The sequence below is a fragment of the Lemur catta genome, chromosome 3 (genome assembly GCF_020740605.2).
Source record: "Lemur catta isolate mLemCat1 chromosome 3, mLemCat1.pri, whole genome shotgun sequence".
Classification (NCBI taxonomy): Eukaryota; Metazoa; Chordata; class Mammalia; order Primates; family Lemuridae; genus Lemur; species Lemur catta.
This window is the reverse complement of record NC_059130.1, coordinates 97,892,345-97,910,607: the sequence shown is the minus strand read 5'-3', so window position 1 is coordinate 97,910,607 and position 18,263 is coordinate 97,892,345. Positions and strand designations below refer to the sequence as shown.

Genomic DNA, 18,263 nt, shown 5'->3' with positions numbered 1-18,263 from the left:
TGGCACCTGACTTGGTGAGGAAACAGAAAAGGAATTTCTGGCCATGAAGTTTGTGATTCCACATCAAGATCATTCTTTATAATAGAATAACCACCCACACTTAGTCCAGAGCCAGAATTCCTCAGATTCTTCCAACCAGAGGGGTCCTGGCATGCTAAACAGTCTGTTATGATATCTGAACACTTAAGTGAATGTATTTGGCCAGGGAGATTTACTAGTGAAATTGATCTTGCCTTCCTTGGGTTTTTCCAGTTGTGCTGAATAATTAACGGAAAATTAAAACCCAGATTCCCTGAACTGTTAAGTATCAGATCTGTAAACTGATCAGTCCTGAGGATCACAGTGTGTCAGAGTTAGAAGGAACTTTAAAACTCTGAACAAACTGTAGAGGATTTGTAAATCTGTTTCCCCAAATCCCTGCCAAGCGATTGCTTGAATTTCTGCTCCAACACCTGCAGGGTTAGGGAAGTCACCACTTTAGGGGACACCCCATTCTTTAAACAGCTGTGAGAAGCTCTTTGTTGGTTCGAAATATGCCCTTGGATCTTGGTGTGCCAGCATAAGGAGAGACATCCAGAACAAGTTTCCTTCCTCCCACGTCCCAGCCTTTTAGATCCTTCACGTTGATTACATCTCCTGGAACTTTCTCTAGGTCAAGGATTCTTGGTTCTTTCTGCTATTTGTTCCTCATAGGACAGGGTTGTTTCTAGTGTCATGCACTATTGGATCAGGAGGACACAGGATTCTGAGCTAGCTCCTTTAAAAGTTTTAAAACTAAAGAATATTAAAACTAGACAGGTTGTCTGCCTCTCCTCACCCCATTTCAGTTTACAGATGAGGAGAGAGCCTTTTGGATTTGAGTGGGTAGAACTGATCAGCAGTCTCTTTTAAAGTGAGAAATGAAGTGTAAAACATTTTGCCAAAGAAGGTCTTTTAGTTGCTTAATTCTTATCACAGGCCTCAGCTCATATCTCATTTTTGCCAAGGACCTGTCTGGCTCCCTCAGTAAGCCTAAGGCTCAGCTCAGGGTTTCACTGCCAGATCTCTATACACCAACTATTGGCTTCGCTTACTGTTTCTGTAAAAGATGGGAATAACTTTTCTGTAAGTTTTACCATATATATTGACCATATAGTCCAACAAGGATTCAGATTTTAATACACTTTCTTTTTTTCCTTCATAAAATCAGAGAATGACCATCAAAAAGGGAACAGAATACTGCACCCCTTCAGAGATGCAGCTGCCTCTGGTGGACAGTTTCCTGGGTTGCCTTTTGTACTTTTCTTTGTTTAACAGTCACCAGGTGACTAGACGGCTTTTCTAAAAGCCAAAAGGCTGTGGATGGTATTGTGAGCCACCTTGTCTAGTATTTTCTGTTTTGAGATTTGAAATTCAGACCTGTGCTTTTCACCTGGCTCCAAGGAGGCTCAGGTTTCCCTGGATGCGTGCTGCTATAAAGGAACTCAGGTGTTTGGGCATCAGGCGCTGCTGCCGGCATGTCCACAACCCCCTCCACCCCATTTTCCTCGGTCATTGACACCAGTCAGGTCTGTGGGAGGAGAAATCCTGGTGGGAGAATGGACCAGGACTTGCTACAGTTGAGAAGGGGGAGAGAGAAGGTAGAGCGTGCCTAGAGTTATCCAATAACTTGGTCTTTGAGCGTGACGGAATTCCTTTTGAACACCGGGAAAGTGCCGGGTTTAAGGCTGTAGTGTTCTTTGGTCTGGCAAGGGGCGCGCTAAAGGTGACATTGGAGGGACTGGGGACAGCCTTTGGCGGCAGAGCTGGAGCGGAGGGCGATGCAGGCGGCCCACCCCAGCCGGCGCGACCCTGCCGGCAGATGGGGCCCCGGAGTGGCCCTTGCCAGACCCGGCTGGCTGGGGGCAGGCCCCCTTCTGGGTTCGTTCGCCCTTGGGCTGGGCTGTGAGCCCGGCCGGTTGGAAGCAGGCGGGGGCGGGAGGGGGCCGGGCCAGCAGGAGAAGGGCGGGGCTTTCCTTTGTCAGGGGATTTGCGCGGCTCGGCCGAGACTCGCGCAGGAGCCGCTCCCCTCGTCTCGCCCTCTCGGGGGCGGGGCGTTCCCCTCTGGCCCTGGGGCGCGGTGGGCGTGGGCTTCGGCCGCCCAGCGGATGGCGCCCTGGGTCCCTGGCTCGGAGCCCCGCAGAAGCCCCTCCTTCGGCGCCTCGGCCTCCAATCCTTCCCTCCGCCCCTTCCCTCTCCCAGGGGTTGCTCCTTGGCCCCGCCCCCGCCCTCCTCCCCTCGGCTCTCCGCGTCGCGCGCTCCCCAGCTTCCAGGGGGGCTGCCCGGGCGGGGCGGCGCGGGGAAGGGGGAGGAGAGCCGCGCGCCAGCCGAGCACTTGCAGCGAGCGGAGAGCGAGCGGCCGCGCGGCGCAAGGGAGGAGGGCTCGTCCCCCGCCCGGCCCGAGCGGAGCCTTTTGTTCCCAGCCAGAAGTTTGCATGCCGGGACCGTGACAGCTGCAGGCGGGGAGGACGGCGGGGCCGCGGGGCCGGCGGCGTGGTGGAGAATAGAGGCGGCTTGCTTGTCATGCAGCCCACGGCGCGGCGGCTGCGGGCTGGGGACTGGCGGCGGCGGGGGAGGCGGCGCCCACAGCACTCGGGACTCAGCTGCCGGAGGGACAAACTAACTTCCTGAGCGCGGGACCTGCGCCCGGCGCGGCCGGGAGCCACCTGCCAGCCTGCGGTGAGGCGACCCTGGCCCTCGGGGCGCGCGGCATGGCGCGGGGGAGCGGGCGGTGCTGAGCGAGCCCCTCCAACAGACCCTCGGCCGCCGCTGCAGCCTGCCCTCTTTCTGAAAGGCCCGGCGCGGGGCTCCACTCGCCTTGTTTTGCGGCCAGAGCACAGGGTTGGCCTGGGAGCCACAACAATGCCATGATGTTTTGGAGACAGGAAGCCCCAAGCTGGCCCCGAATGAAGGACTTCCTGTGTTTAAAGTTGCAGGAATATCCGCCGACCAGCCCAGTTCAAATGCAAACACCCCAACTAGGGAGGACGAATGGCTAATTCAGACCAGCTGGACTCTCTAGGGCTGGAACCGAGGATAAAATGAAAGGAATTCTTAGGAGCTTGGGCCATACTTGAAGACTCGAGAGGCTGTGCCATTGTTGTTAAAGGACACAGTCGGCATAATTCGCTGCTTCCAACTCTGCTTGGGTGAGAAGTGAGTGGAACTAAATACTGAAAAACACTTGTCAATAGCAGATGATTTTTTTGCTGACTGAATTCGAAAGAGCAGTGCTCTTTTTAAAAATAATAAAACCAGAAGCCATACAAGGAATTATTTTGTTTGTGGATTAAATTATATCATTTATCTGTCTGCAACTATGGGGCTGCTAGCTTGTGAGGAAAAAGCTGTTTGTCTTAGAGCTTTTCCCAGAATGGTTTCAAAGTGGGACTTCCATGCCTTTCTGGAGGGCAGATGCAATTGGTGGTTTCGGGTATGAACAGGCAAAAGGATTTATAACTTACGTAGAATGCATTTTGGGGGAACCTGTGAAAAAACTTTTAAGAGATTTACGGTTCAACTTGCTTGAAAAAGTATGGGTAAGCCACTCAGCAGGCCAGACTGTTTAAGGCGGAATCCCACCTGCCTGGGGAAAGGAGAGGAGGAAGATGGCTATATAGAGGATTGCTATGTTCCACAGCGGTCTATATATGATACCATGAGGATAAATGAACAAATTGACCAGGGGTCAAAGCTTAACCAGACTTCAAAAAGCACCATGGAAAAGATGGAAGGAAGTACTATATCAAGCAATGGTACATTAGGCGCAGCATCTAATGTTTTTGAATCTAGAGCACCAGAAGGTAAAAAGCTGGATGAGAGAATAATATTTGATGCACTAAAGCTAAGCAGTGATGTGCAAAAGTCAGCACCTGTGCCACCCAGAAGGCGGCCAAATGCAGAACGCAAAGACAATGTTAATAGGAGATCGTGGAAGTCCTTCATGCCACCCAACTTCCCTGAATTTGCAGAAAGGATGGAAGCTTCTCTCAGTGAGGTTTCAGAAGCTGGTACTTCAAATGCTTCCTTGCAAGAGAAGAAGGAATCCAGTTCTGCATTAACAGAAAGTTCTGGTCGTTTGGACCACAGGGAACCTCAGTCAGAGTCAGTAACTCTGGAGCATGTGTCCAAATCCATAGGTATTCCAGAAGTGCAAGATGTAAAAAACTTAAGTGGAGACTGCCAGGACTTCAGGTTTCAGCAGCATAGTGAGAGCTCTCCCCATGAATTCCAGCCACTAGACTCAGAAGCTGCAGCAGCAAGTGCTAACACAGATGTAATGCAGGAACACAGATTTTCAAGTGCAACCTGGCCAAGGGCCATGAAAAGTTTAGCTAAGGGAGGCTTCAGTGAGAAGCAACACCCCCTTGGGGACGCAGCCTGCACTGTGGAAATGCCACCTCTCTCCCCATGCCTGAGTGAAGAGCTGTTAGATCCAGAATTGCATATTCTCATAACCCCCAGCCTGAGAGAGAAAACGGAGTCTGAGCTGAAGTTTGAGGAGGATGAGCGATGGATCATGATGGAGGCTGAGGAGTGGGAGGAAGAGAAACTGTCAGAGGGAGGAAAGACTTTTCTAATGGCAGATGAGAAGAACAGCTTGGCAGATATTTTTGAAGAAAGAGAACAAGCACACACAGCAGTGGTGGAGGATGGATCTGATTGCTTGGCTGCTGTCTTGGGGACTTTTGACCACCTAGCTCTTGGTCAGATTTGTTGCTCTGATGACCCACATCCAGCTAAGGACCAATTGGTAACTGTTCCCAAGGATACACCCCTGGATTGCAGTTGTGTTCTTACAGGTGAGGGTACTATTGGTGAGATGAAAAACAGAACCGCTCAGGGGCTAGAAGGTCTTGTTTCAGATTTAGAATGTACTGTTTGTCCTGTTGATGCAGAGCAGCTCTCTGACACAGATTCAGTGCAGATGTTTCTTGAACTTGAAAAGGAATGTCTATGTGAAGAAGGAATAGCTCCTCTAGTTGAGCTGCAGAATCGGACCTCTTCTGAAGGGCTGGCCCCATACCAGGATGCAGACAATTCGCTTACAATTAGTCATTTTCCAGGGGCTGCCTTAGAAAAGGAACAACCTGTAGGCCTTTTAAATGTAAGGGTGAAGGACTATAATACTGGATTGGATTGTGACTATTTCAATGTCCTGGACTCTTCTCAGGTGCCTAATGCTATGGAACTTATTGCCCACCCTGAGATCATGAGGGACACTTCCACTGTTAGCACAGAGGTGTGTGAAAAAGTGCCTTTTAGCCCCAAGACTGCAGGAGAATGTAAGTCCAGACAGCCAGCTGATCTAGATTCACTGGGAACGCTGGACCCAGGAGGATTGCCAAACTCTGATCACAGGGCTTCTCGTGAAGAAAATTTATCAGGCTTTATTGCTTCTGAGCTAGCCAAAGAAAATGGCAATTTGTCCCAGGTAGGCTGCAGTCATACTGAGGGGAATGTTCAGGAGTGTATTGAACAGGGCCCCCTCAGTTTTGCTTTTACCTATGAACTAACAGATGTTACCTCAGGACCTGAAGTAGAGGTTGTATCATATGAATCAAATTTACTAACAGATGAGATTCATTTGGAAGGTGAGACAGGAACTATTAATCAAGCAAATAACAGTTTGATATCCTTGGGAAATGTGGAACCTTGTGAATTGTTATCCGTGGAGAAAGTTTATGACGAGGATGGTGAGGCAAAAGAGCCTCCAGCCATGCTTTTGGAAGATCGAGCCCCAGCACATTTTCATAAAGACTTCCCAGAGCAGGTCTTCCAGGATGTCCAGAGAAAACCCCCAGAGTCAGAGATTCTGAGTTTTCACCTGCTGTTCCGAGAAGTGAGACGTGGTGCAGATGGAGTAGAAACTGCGAGTGATATAAAGTCTAAACTGAATCTGGCATCATCAGAGGCGGGGGAGACGGAAATGAGAGATTTGGCTTCATTCCTAAATGTCTTTCCAGAGGAAGAAGTTACCGAGGATAGTAGTACTGAACCAGTTTTAGAGGAATGGATACCCATCCTACAGAGGCCTGCCCCGACTCCTGCAGTGTCCACTGTAGAAGAAGATGCCCTAGATGCTGCAGTGCCCACCCCAGAGGAGGATGTCTCAGTTATTGCAGTGCCTGTCCCAGAGGGAACTGCTGTAGCTGCTGCTATAGTGCCCTTCCCGAAGGAGGACGTCCCAGTTGCTTCAGTAGTCACTTTAGAGGAGGATGTCACAGCTGCTGTAATATCAGCCCCAGAAGGGGCTACTGCCCCAGCTGTTGCAGTGCCTACTCCCAAGGGGACTGCTCCAGCTGCTGCAGTGGCCATCACACAGGAGACTGTACCCGTTGTTGCAGGGTCCTCCCCAGAGAAGACTGCGCTAGCTGGTGCAGTACCTATCACGGAGGAGGATTACACCCCAGAGGAACCTGCCTCCCCAGCTGCTGCAGAGCCCACCCCACAGGAGCCTGCTGCCCTAGCTGCTGCAGTGCCCGCCCCACAGGAGCCTGCCTCCCCAGCTGCTGCAGAGCCCACCCCACAGGAGCCTGCCTCCCCAGCTGCTGCAGTGCCCGCCCCACAGGAGCCTGCCGCCCCAGAGGCTGCAGAGCCCACCCCACAGGAGCCTGCCTCCCCAGCAGCTACAGTGCCCGCCCCACAGAAGCTTGCCGCCCCAGAGGCTGCAGTGCCCGCCCCGCAGGAGCCTGCCGCCCCAGAGGCTGCAGTGCCCGCCCCACAGGAGCCTGCTGCCCCAGCTGCTGCAGTGCCCGCCCCACAGGAGCCTGCATCCCCAGCTGCTGCAGAGCCCACCCCACAGGAGCCTGCTGCCCTAGCTGCTGCAGTGCCCGCCCCACAGGAGCCTGCCTCCCCAGCTGCTGCAGAGCCCACCCCACAGGAGCCTGCCTCCCCAGCTGCTGCAGTGCCCGCCCCACAGGAGCCTGCCTCCCCAGCTGCTGCAGAGCCCACCCCACAGGAGCCTGCCTCCCCAGCTGCTGCAGTGCCCGCCCCACAGGAGCCTGCCTCCCCAGCAGCTGCAGTGCCCGCCCCACAGGAGCCTGCCTCCCCAGCAGCTGCAGAGCCCGCCCCACAGGAGCCTGCCTCCCCAGCTGCTGCAGTGCCCGCCCCACAGAAGCCTGCCCCAGAGGAGTCTGCCTCCCCAGCTGCTGCAGAGCCCGCCCCACAGGAGCCTGCCTCCCCAGCAGCTGCAGAGCCCGCCCCACAGGAGCCTGCCTCCCCAGCTGCTGCAGTGTCCACCCCACAGGAGCCTGCCTCCCCAGCTGCTGCAGTGCCCGCCCCACAGGAGCCTGCCCCACAGGAGCCTGCCTCCCCAGCTGCTGCAGAGCCCGCCCCACAGAAGCCTGCCACCCCAGCTGCTGCAGTGCCCGCCCCACAGGAGCCTGCCTCCCCAGCTCTTGCAGTGCCCGCCCCACAGGAGCCTGCCTCCCCAGCTCTTGTAGTGCCCGCCCCACAGGAGCCTGCCTCCCCAGCTGCTGCAGTGCCCGCCCCACAGGAGCCTGCCTCCCCAGCTCTTGCAGTGCCCGCCCCACAGGAGCCTGCCTCCCCAGCTCTTGCAGTGCCCGCCCCACAGGAGCCTGCCTCCCCAGCTCTTGTAGTGCCTGCCCCACAGGAGCCTGCCTTCCCAGCTGCTGCAGAGCCTGCTCCAGAGGAGCCTGCTGCCCCAGCTGCTGCAGTGCCCGCCCCACAGGAGCCTGCCCCAGAGGAGCCTGCTGCCCCAGCTGCTGCAGTGCCTCCTATGGAGGAAGTTTTCCCCATTGGCATACCCCTTCTTGGAGATACTGCCCACACTGATTCAGTGCCTATCTCAGAAGAAGGAACTCTTGCTTCCCCCACTGAAATGTGGATTAAGGAGGACCTTGATTCCCTAACATTTGGAATAAAAGAGGTGACCAGCACAGTGCTACATGGGAAAGTGCCTCTGGCTGCAACTGCTGGATTAAATTCAGATGAGGTAATTGTTGCTCATTTTGATGCCAGGAAAGGTGTAGAGAGTAAAGTGAGATGTGCAAGTTATCTGAACATGGAGGTGATGAGAAATGACACAGATAGTCCTTTCTTTTGTTCTTTTTGGGCCCCCTGGGCTTATAGTTTCTGGTCTTTCTATTGAGTTTATGGGGAAAATATATCTTAATTCTGTCTGATGAAAAACTATAATTCATACTTCATTTTTTATTCGGTTAAGCCAAGTCCAAGGAATATAAACAGACCTGAGGTGCTTATGAATCACTCTGGGAAGATTAGTTAGATATCCTGAGTCTCCATTTTCCTCATTTGTAAGGCAGAAGTGAGGATAAATAACAATTTTAAAGCACCAAGTGTCCAAGATTACTAATCACTGGTGGTATCCCCCGTTTTCCCTTCAAATAGATGTGTTGCTGAGTTAAAAGAATTCACCAAAGCAGATTGGGTGAAAGCAGTAAAGATGTGGAATGAGAACTTTTTAATGCAAGTGTATGTTTCTAAATGCCAGAGCTAGGCATAATAATGTTTATGAAAAATAAAGTAGGGGTATTTTGGTCAGCTTTGTCAAACTGCCTTAGTGTCCTTAAGCAAGTCACTTTCCTTGCTTGAACCTCTTGTTTAATAATCTGTAAAATAGGATAATTGGGCTAAATGTCCTCCTGGGTGTCTCCTAGCTCTAAGATTCTTAATGTTAGGAGAACAAAATGTGTTAGGAAGCAGTTGGGAACAGTGTTGCACATCCTTGAGCCATCCTAGTCAAAGGAATTTGAGATCAACAGCTTTCTACAGTTAACTGCCCAGGTATCATTTGGTCAGTGATAAAGAGTGAAGGAGTTAGAGGTAAAATCTTACACAATCAGGGATAACAGAGTGAGGAGGTGGTTTTGCTTTTAGTACATCCCTAGGACCCAAAAGAGTGCTTTCTTCATAGTGGACATTCACTATGGACTGACTGAGTGAATGAATAAATATCAGTCTCCTAGGTTATTGATGGATGCTGCAAGAAAGATGGGTTCTCTCATTCACCCCATTGTAGAGCCTGTCAGACTCTTAGTCTGCTAGAGCACCAGTTAAACATGCAGCTACTGGCAACAAAATTATTTTATTGTGTGCCATAAGCTGCCAACTTTGCCGTAGATCCTCATGCTTAGCTGACTGGTGGTGGTTTTACCTTTGACTTTACCAGTTATTTTGTAATGTAGCATTCCATCAAATTAGGATGTGTCACCTTTCAGACTGAGGGATTTTGATTCTGAGTTTTATTGAATTTGGGATTGACACCCAGATCCCAGTAACCTGTCCAAAGTTAGGACAGTAAGTCAGTGACAGAGTAAGTTCTTACACTGGCATTCTTGATAATACAGAATATTTGTAGTATAAAGCCTATAGCAGTAGTCAGTGAAATACAGGGATTAAATTTATAAGGAAGCAATCAAAGCTGCATAAAGGAGAAAAAGTTCAGAGAAACCCTTGTATCAGTCTCTGGGGTCTCTGTTTCCTCATCTGCAAAATAAGTGGATGAGCTAGGTAATATCTAAGTGTCCTTCAGATACAGGAGGTAGTCATTTTATGAAATGGAGAAGGAAATGGTAGCCTAGCTGCAAGGTTTTCATCTTTGAAGTGTGGTTACTTTTTGGAATATCTGGAAGCAAGCAGATGCCTACATCTGTGTACAGAAAAGGAAAGATCTGAGCCATACCCCTAAGCAAGACTGTTAACCAACAAGGATGTAGGGAGGCTATTTTGAAAATATTTATTGAAAAAAATCAAATCATTAGGGAGTTACCATGAGTATTATACTCAAGGTGAAATATTATTTTACAAAGTTTTTCCAAGGCCAGGCACAGTGGCTCACACCCTGGCGGTTTGGAGGGCCAAGGCAGGAGGATCACTTGAGGCCAGGAGTTCAAGACCAGTCTGAGCAAGAGTGAGATCCCATTTGTACAAAAAGATAGAAAATTTAGCTGGGCATGGTGATGCACGCCTGTAGTCCCAGCTACTTGGGAGGCTGAGGTAGGAGGATCACTTGAGCCCAAGGAATTTGAGGTTGCAGTGAGCTATGGTGACGCTACTGCACTCTAGCCAGGTAGACAGAGTGAGACCCTGTCTCCAAAAAAAAAGTTTTTCCAGGATGAGAGATGTATGAATTTTATTTCCTCTGTTTTAAGAGGGTTCCTAGAGGCAACTGAACCTGTCATTTTTATACATAAACACTTAGAACTTGACAAGTGGTCATACCTGGAATGTGATTTAGAATGAATTGCTTTAGATCCTCTCTGTACATGTATGTACAAATGCACATGTGTGTACATGGTTGACGTAGATATAAACTTTCTAATAGCCAATAATAACAGTTTGGTAGAATAAGCAAAATGCCAAAAAAAGTTTGCTATTTCTGTAGTGGGATCTGAGATCCACTAATCATCAGTTATTTAAACTCCCCATTCGTTCATAGACTTCCTCATCTTTATTCCCAGTCACTGGTTCAAAGGAAGAAAAAATGTCTTTTGTTATAAAATGGGGATTCTATAAAATTAAAATTTTCCAGGGGAGTCTATTTAAGCAAAAATTGGAGAGCACCACAATCCCAGTTCAGTGTTTGAATGCTCTGCTGATCTACAGAACCTTCATGGATTTATTTGCTTTTCCTAACATCATTTGTATACAAGGATTTATTGAGTACCTACTCTGTGCCAGGTACTAGGCTCCTACAGTGAATAGAATTGGCCTGGTTGAATAGTGGATTTGAAGACAATTGGATGGAGTCAAGATATATTTTGGAGGTAAAATCAACAAGAACTGACAGTGTCAGTGTCTTTTGTGTTGGGGATGAAGGAGAGGGAGTTATTAAAGATGACTGGGTTCTGTTTTGTACAACTGAGTGGATGAGGGCAGTAGTAAATCATTGATTTAAGAAAGAACAGATTTGGGGGGAGAGGAAAGTGGGAGATACTGTTCTATTTTGTAGCCATTAGGTTTGAGATCCCTGTATTTCATTTGTATGGTGATGTTAAGAAAGCAATTGGATATAAAGGTTTGAAACTCAGAGATATAAATTGAGAGTCATAAGCATTTATCTCGGTTAATTTTAACCTGTGGGAATGGATGGGATTGCCTGTGAAGAGTATAGAATGAGAAGAAGGCCCAGGACTGACAGGACATCCTCCCCTCACCCCCATCCTTAAAGTCTCCAGTATTTAGAATTCTAGGAGAGAAGGAGAAAGAGAACAAAGGTCATGAAAAAGAGGATCAGTCAGGATGAAACTGGGAAAATGCAGTATCCCCAAAGATAGAAGTGTTTCAAGAAGTTCTTTGGGAAATTTTCTATTTTATATCCCTATTGCGTCTTACAGCCTTGCAATAATTTTTACTAGTGTACTGCTCTGGAAAATGTCTGTGAGTGCTGCTTAGTTAATAACATGGCACAGTCCTATTTCACTAACAGTGAAATACTTAAGGAATTTTAATGTATCTAAAGCACTGGTATTGCAAAACAGCTTTATTTGGGAGTCCAGAGAAGGAAGAAATTTTTTCAAATTTCCTTTCTTTAATGTTCTGTTCATTTGTATTCAGAATAAATACCTGGATAATATTTATTTAGAGGTGCTTTCATATATTTCTGAACTTTTGAAAAATGGTCAGACAAATACTCATTGTCCCTGTCAACTTAATCCATAGAACAGAGATGAGGAATATCTAATGTGAAATATTTGTAAACAAAGTAAATCCAAATTTTAAAGAAGAATTAGCTCTATTACAGATTGAGCATCAGAAATCAGAAATGCTCCAAAGTCTGAAACTTTTTGACATGACACTGATGTGACACTCAAAGGAAGTCCTCATTGGCACATTTCAAATTTGAGATTTTCAGATTTAGGATGCTCAGCCACACTGTCCCCTCCCCCAGCCCCCACCATCACCACCACCATTTTGTTGTACCACCAGTAACTTTAAACTTGGGAGCTTCCCCCGCCCCCACCATTTTGCTCTGATTTTTCTTTAGTAAAAACATCTTCAATGCTACAAAATAGAATTACAGCAGTTGCTTTTTCTGGGAACCATGTTGTTGGAGAAACAGTCATTTTAGCTGAACTGCCTGGTAGTGTTGCCTAACAAAATATGGTGTAATCAAATTATAGTATAAAATGAAGTACATCTTTGTCATCTTCCTTTTTCACTGTTCCCTAGGGCTTTCCCTCCCTGGTAATCTTAGCCATAGACCATTATTTCTAGAATCAGATTCCTAATTCTGGTGTGATCCATGGTCTCATATTGACCAAAATTAGTCTTGCCCAAACTTATAATTTTCTTTTACATTTATTTCTGTCCTCTTCCATTTTCTGTCATCTTCTGGCCTTAATTGACTCACCTGTCTCACTGAAACTGAAAGAACTTCTTATGGAAGAAAATAAATGGAAATAAATCCAGGCTAATGGAATATGGCTGGTTTTTTCCTCTGACAATTGTGAGAAATCTGATTTCTAGGGACAAATATTTATTTCATTCTTTCCTTTAGTCTCTTGGTATGGCAAAAGTACCATTCTCTTCTGACCTTTTTTTTTCCTTTTAGAAACATCTGTCATTATTGAGCTTGACTGTAGTGAAGTATGCACATTGCTTGTTACACTTGTTTACACTGTTTTAAAATTCTGTTGCTTCATAGTGAGTAGGGATATACAGTATCATTTTTTAAAAAGTATTTATATATGTGTGTATATATCTATATATGCACATCTTACTCGGAGTGTGTGTCCAAAGTTCTGAAGGGCATTTCCCAACATTACTGGCCCGTTTCCCTTTGTAATCAGAGGAGTACTGTTTCAAGATTATGGGTTGTGTGTGGTCTGTGGCCCTGGAACAGAATGAACTTAAATGGCCACAGGGGGATTAAGCTATGAGATTGGCGTTTTTTACACTGATAATATATTTTGACTAATTGAGTTATTAGTCCTAATCAGAGAAGAGCATTGCCTATTATCAGTGGTTAGTTAAGGCTGTTCCCCAAGGTATATTTCATCTTAAATACTAGTCATTTGGTATCATTCTTATTTTTTAGGATTCATATACATTGAACTTGTACAATATTTTGAGGTTGATGCTTCTGTATTCTCTATAGCTTTTTGCATTAAATAAATTAAGCAACAGATTAAAAAAAGATCAAACTCATGAGTCAACTGGGTTAAAGACCTAAGTAGTGTCATAACTCTCTAATTACATGTACGTAGGAGGATGTATTGAAATATGAAACCATGTTTTCTTGATACTTCACTGTGCAGCTTGCTTTTTTTTTCCCCCCTTTTATTCCTGGTTTTCCTTCATTGAATCATAAATGCTCCAAGAATAACCAGTCACTGTGGTATAGAGGGGCTAGTAGCCTTTAAATTAAATCTTTGGCTTGCAATTATCTAGATGTTTCAGAAAGAACAAGTGGATCCTCTTCAGATGAAATTGCAGCAGGTGAATGGACTTGGCCAGGGATTAATTCAGAGTGCAGGAAAAAACTGTGATGTGCAAGGTTTAGAACATGACATGGAAGAGATCAATGCTCGATGGAATACACTGAATAAAAAGGTAAGTGAGAAGGGGTAACAAGTATACTGGGAACAGAAGGCATAGAAAAGAGACATCTAAATCTAAGGTTTCTTTGGAACCTGACTACAAATAAAAATTCACAGCTGCAATCTGTAGTTACTAAAAAGGGTCGGTAGAAATTTAAAAATTGTTCTCTCCTTTCTCATAATAAGCCTACATGTCTGTGACACAGGTTGCACAAAGAATTGCACAGCTACAGGAGGCTTTGTTGCATTGTGGGAAGTTTCAAGATGCCTTGGAGCCGTTGCTCAGCTGGTTGGCAGATACTGAAGAGCTCATAGCCAATCAGAAACCTCCATCTGCTGAGTATAAAGTGGTAAAAGCACAGATCCAAGAACAGAAGGTAAGTGAAAATGTTGGGACAGTGAACTGTAACAGCCGTAGGGAGTGGTAGACAACACATTTCCTTATATTAATAGTTTAAGGAGCAATTCAGTTTTAGTAGAATCTGAACCTACTTTGTGTCATCCTGAAAAGAAAGGTAGAAATTGATTTTCATCTTGTTACTTTAATCTACTAGTTTACTGTGGTATGTTAGACTGAATAATTTTACTTGTTCGTATATCCTATTTTGATGTTCACCCACAGCTTTATATTAAGAGGTTTTGGTGTTTTTAGAGTCAGCAGTATTCTAAATAATGTATATCATGTACAAGGTTCTGTCTGTATTTTTTGTTTAATTTCTACTTCAGTGCATTTTTCTTTTTTTAAAACATTTATCTCAAAGAGAATTTTATTTTTATTGAGGTATAACTGACAATAAAAATTACATACATTTACAGTTTACAACATGATGTTTTGATACACATATACATTGTGAAATGATTTCCAGAATCAAGCTAATAAACATATCCGTCACTTCACACGTTAACTACTTTTCAGTGCACTTTTCTTTTGGTTCAAAGGACATTTCTTGTTAGTCACATAATGACAATCACTGCTCCATTTAAAAACTTAAGTGTGTGAAAAGTTTATGTGTTTGGTAAGAACTATGCTGTATCTCATGCTTTTTCCTCAAGGATGGAAAAAACTGTTAATTAAGTTTAGGATTTGGCAGGGTAGTGTTGTTCTTTTGATTTTTTTGTTTCTACTGCACATTTTAAAATGACCCTGTGTCATCACTTTTCATTTTCTTTGAACATGTATATGATAGTTGCTCCAACGGCTCCTAGATGACAGAAGGGCCACGGTAGACATGCTTCAAGCAGAAGGAGGCAGAATAGCCCAGTCAGCTGAGCTGGCTGATAGAGAGAAAATCACTGGACAGTTGGAAAGTCTTGAAAGTAGATGGACTGAACTACTTAGCAAGGCAGCAGCCAGGTAAGGCCAAAGGGGTTTTGATGAATGAGTCTGAGGTTTGTTTTGTCCTATTTTTGACTTACTATCACTGAAGTGCTCTAAAAGCTTGTGGATGATTCATACGGTACTTTGGAAGGTGTTTAATGGCTGAAGGATAAGTTTTTAGAGATGCTCCACGTAACCAGAATGACTCTCAGGAAATGAACTCCAACTATTCATAAATTTCTGAGAACTGTAAGACTCATTGCTCTGTGTTGTTGTTCTGCTGCAGTATAATTGTGGTTCCAAATGACAGACACAGACTCCTACAAGCCAGCCAAGTTATTTTCTGAGTTTTTGAAACAGATTTTTTCTGCCTTTATATTTATAAATAATGCCTTTGATACTTGGAATCGAAATTTGTTATATTTCTTTTCTGTTAGGTTATCCTAATATTAGATGTTTTTGCATCTAGGAGTTAGTCTGCAGTTCTGTTAAATATTTACTATATGGGCATTCAGGAGTTGCATAAACTTTCTTCAATAAATGGTCAACAGAAGAAAATGCTTTCTCTTTTCATAGCTATAAGTAACCCTCATGTGACTTGATCTTAATACATCATATGGATGTCTTCTCTTTAAACTTATACTATCGTCCGTTTTAAAAACAAATACGAGGTAATCAGAAATCTTAAGAAAGTAGTAGAGTCAATCATTTGTTATTGTAGCCTATGGCAGTCTTCAAATAACTCCCTTTTCAGGGAGTGCCACCACATTGGCTAGTTTTTAAATTTTTTCTAGAGACAGTCTTGCTGTGTTGTCCAAGCTGGTCTCTAACTCTTGGCCTTAAGCTATCCTCTGGCCTTGGCCTCCCAACGTACTCGGGTTATAGGCATGAGCCACTACACTAGGCCACTAAAGACTTTTATTTCAATTTTTAAATTTTGGATATTTGATGCTTCTAAATTATTTGTAGCTCTTCTCTTTGATACCCCAAATCTTACTACGTTGAATTATTCAAACTTTCAGATTCTAAAATCAGAGAAGAATTAGAAGGACACAGAAACTAGAGGCAATTTTTAAAAAATGAAATTCAACTTTAATCTTTATGATTATATGTTTTAGTTGCATTAATTGAAGATGTATTTTGAAGTCTGGCATAAACAAACTAGGAAAGGAAATTCTATATTTAGATTGCCACTTAAAAATGGTAGCATTTAGAAACAGGTTTTTCTTTATATTTAAACATAATTGAATTTCCAGATAACCAAAATGCCAAATCTTTTTATTTCAACCATTTCTTATTAAAATAAGTTTGTCAGGGTATAACCAGCACAGGACCTAGCACAAATAGATATTAAGTAAAGGTTTAATGAACTAAAGTGCATTGTATATTCCCAGGCCTTTTCAAATGGCATATCTTTTGTCTGTTCTTGGTAATTCACAGGCAGAATTATGACCTTTCATTATTAATCTGTGCTAATAGAGTTCTGTGGTTCTCCTATCTCTTGTCATGCTGCCTCTAGCATCCAGGCTTCCTCTCCCCTTTGTAATTCGCTGCTTTTATTCTACAGAGTACTTGAAATCCAAGCTTAGCATGGGTGTTATATTGAGTAAGATTCCCAGTGAGCTGTGAAGTACATAGGTTTTTTGGCTGCTATTTATGTTGGCAGATTCAGCCAGTCTGAGGTCATTTTTTTCCCCTTAAATCTGAATTCAAAGTTATGTTCCGGGGCTTGAAGTTATTAGCAGCCTGACTGGATTTTTGGGAGATGAGGAGGAATTCTAGTTCATGGAACTACAGTATACTGCCTTTGCTCTTCAGCTACTCTCTTCACTCATAAGTGAAGGTGGCAGTGACAGAGAAGTTAAAACTGATGATTTTTTGACTCCTTTAACTTTATTTTGGTCACATGTTCAGATGATTCATGTGCTACATTCTGTTTTGATGTATGTCAATGTGGTATAAGGAGAAAAAGCATTAGAAGGTCTGATTGTAATCCTCATTCTACTCTTGCTGCTCCCTGGGTGATTGGACAAATCTTTCTTTAAGCCTTCAAGGTCAATTTTCTCATTTATCATAGTGGGATAATTATTGTGTGCCCACCTTACAAGGTTATGACAGGATCAGAATAAGGTAATGCTGTGAAAACCTTTAAAATACCAAAATGCTACACAATGTTTGTTTTGTTTACTATTGGTATTTAAACTGTACCTGGTAAAGACTGTTCTTTTACTGAATGTAGTACTATTATCAATCTTAATGTGACTTTCTGCCTGAGCAACTTGTTCTATATATTTGCGTAGGCAAAAACAGCTGGAAGACATCCTGGTTCTGGCCAAACAATTCCATGAGACAGCTGAGCCTATTTCTGACTTCTTATCTGTCACAGAGAAAAAGCTTGCTAACTCAGAACCTGTTGGCACTCAGACTGCCAAAATACAGCAGCAGATCATTCGGCACAAGGTATGAAGTAGTTACAGTTAATGAAAACACAAAACTGGAATTAGAAATCCTAGAAATAAGAAAACTGCCTACAGCATTCTAGAAGATGTGTTCTGTGGGGTTTTTTTAAAGTTTATTTAAAATATGGTCAGATTATTAATTGGAAAAGTCATATCCTTAAAGTAAAAATAGAAATTAATAGGTTACCATCAGAAAAAACAGCTTTTGTTCCCAATTTTTATATTACTTTTGCCTTTCAGTAGGTGAACTTTTTTATTATTTAATTTGTTATATCATTGGTTATTCATCGTTTTATGTTTAGTTTTCATTTATTTTGTTTCTGTTATTCATTTTTTCCATCTGGATTTCCAGGCTCTGGAAGAAGAAATAGAAAATCATGCAACAGATGTGCACCAGGCAGTCAAAATTGGGCAGTCCCTCTCCTCCCTGACATGTCCTACAGAACAGGGTGTGCTGTCAGAAAAGATAGACTCATTGCAGACCCGATACAGTGAGATTCAAGACCGGTGCTGTCGGAAAGCAGCCCTGCTTGACCAAGCACTGTCTAATGCTAGACTGTTTGGGGAGGATGAGGTGGAAGTGCTCAACTGGCTGGCTGAGGTTGAGGACAAGCTCAGTGCAGTGTTTGTAAAGGATTACAAACAGGATGTCCTGCATAAACAGCATGCTGACCACCTGGTATTCATGTTTTCCATTCTTACTGGTTATGTTACTAAGTTGTTATTTTGATTTATGTTTCTCTTCATTCCTTTTTCTTTGTTTTCTTCATTTCAAACACTTCAACTTTATTTTATACACAAGTGCATCATTTATAGACTTGGTGCTAAGTACTAATCTGTCTTAGGTAAGTCCATGGAAATACTTGTGTTTAACAAACTAAATCAGTAATTCTAGAAGATGGTATGCGGCATAGACAGGGGCCATCTCAGCTCCAATTCATG

The 18,263-nt window shown here is 44.4% G+C and overlaps 1 protein-coding gene across 7 annotated transcripts in view; it reads left to right on the top strand.

The window, feature by feature from the left end:
* The window catches only part of MACF1 (microtubule actin crosslinking factor 1), a 314,885-nt gene that overhangs the window by 245,386 nt on the left and 51,236 nt on the right, over positions 1-18,263 (top strand). For 5 of the 7 annotated variants that reach the window (XM_045548191.1, XM_045548189.1, XM_045548188.1 and 2 more), the window contains 5 exons: positions 13,396-13,557; positions 13,751-13,921; positions 14,732-14,898; positions 17,163-17,322; positions 17,674-18,000. In XM_045548191.1, coding sequence (XP_045404147.1) covers positions 13,396-13,557; positions 13,751-13,921; positions 14,732-14,898; positions 17,163-17,322; positions 17,674-18,000 — 987 coding nt within the window. Of the gene's footprint in view, positions 1-2,652; positions 7,976-13,395; positions 13,558-13,750; positions 13,922-14,731; positions 14,899-17,162; positions 17,323-17,673; positions 18,001-18,263 lie in introns of those variants that run through there. The other 2 variants (XM_045548190.1, XM_045548192.1) reach the window with 2 other exon arrangements.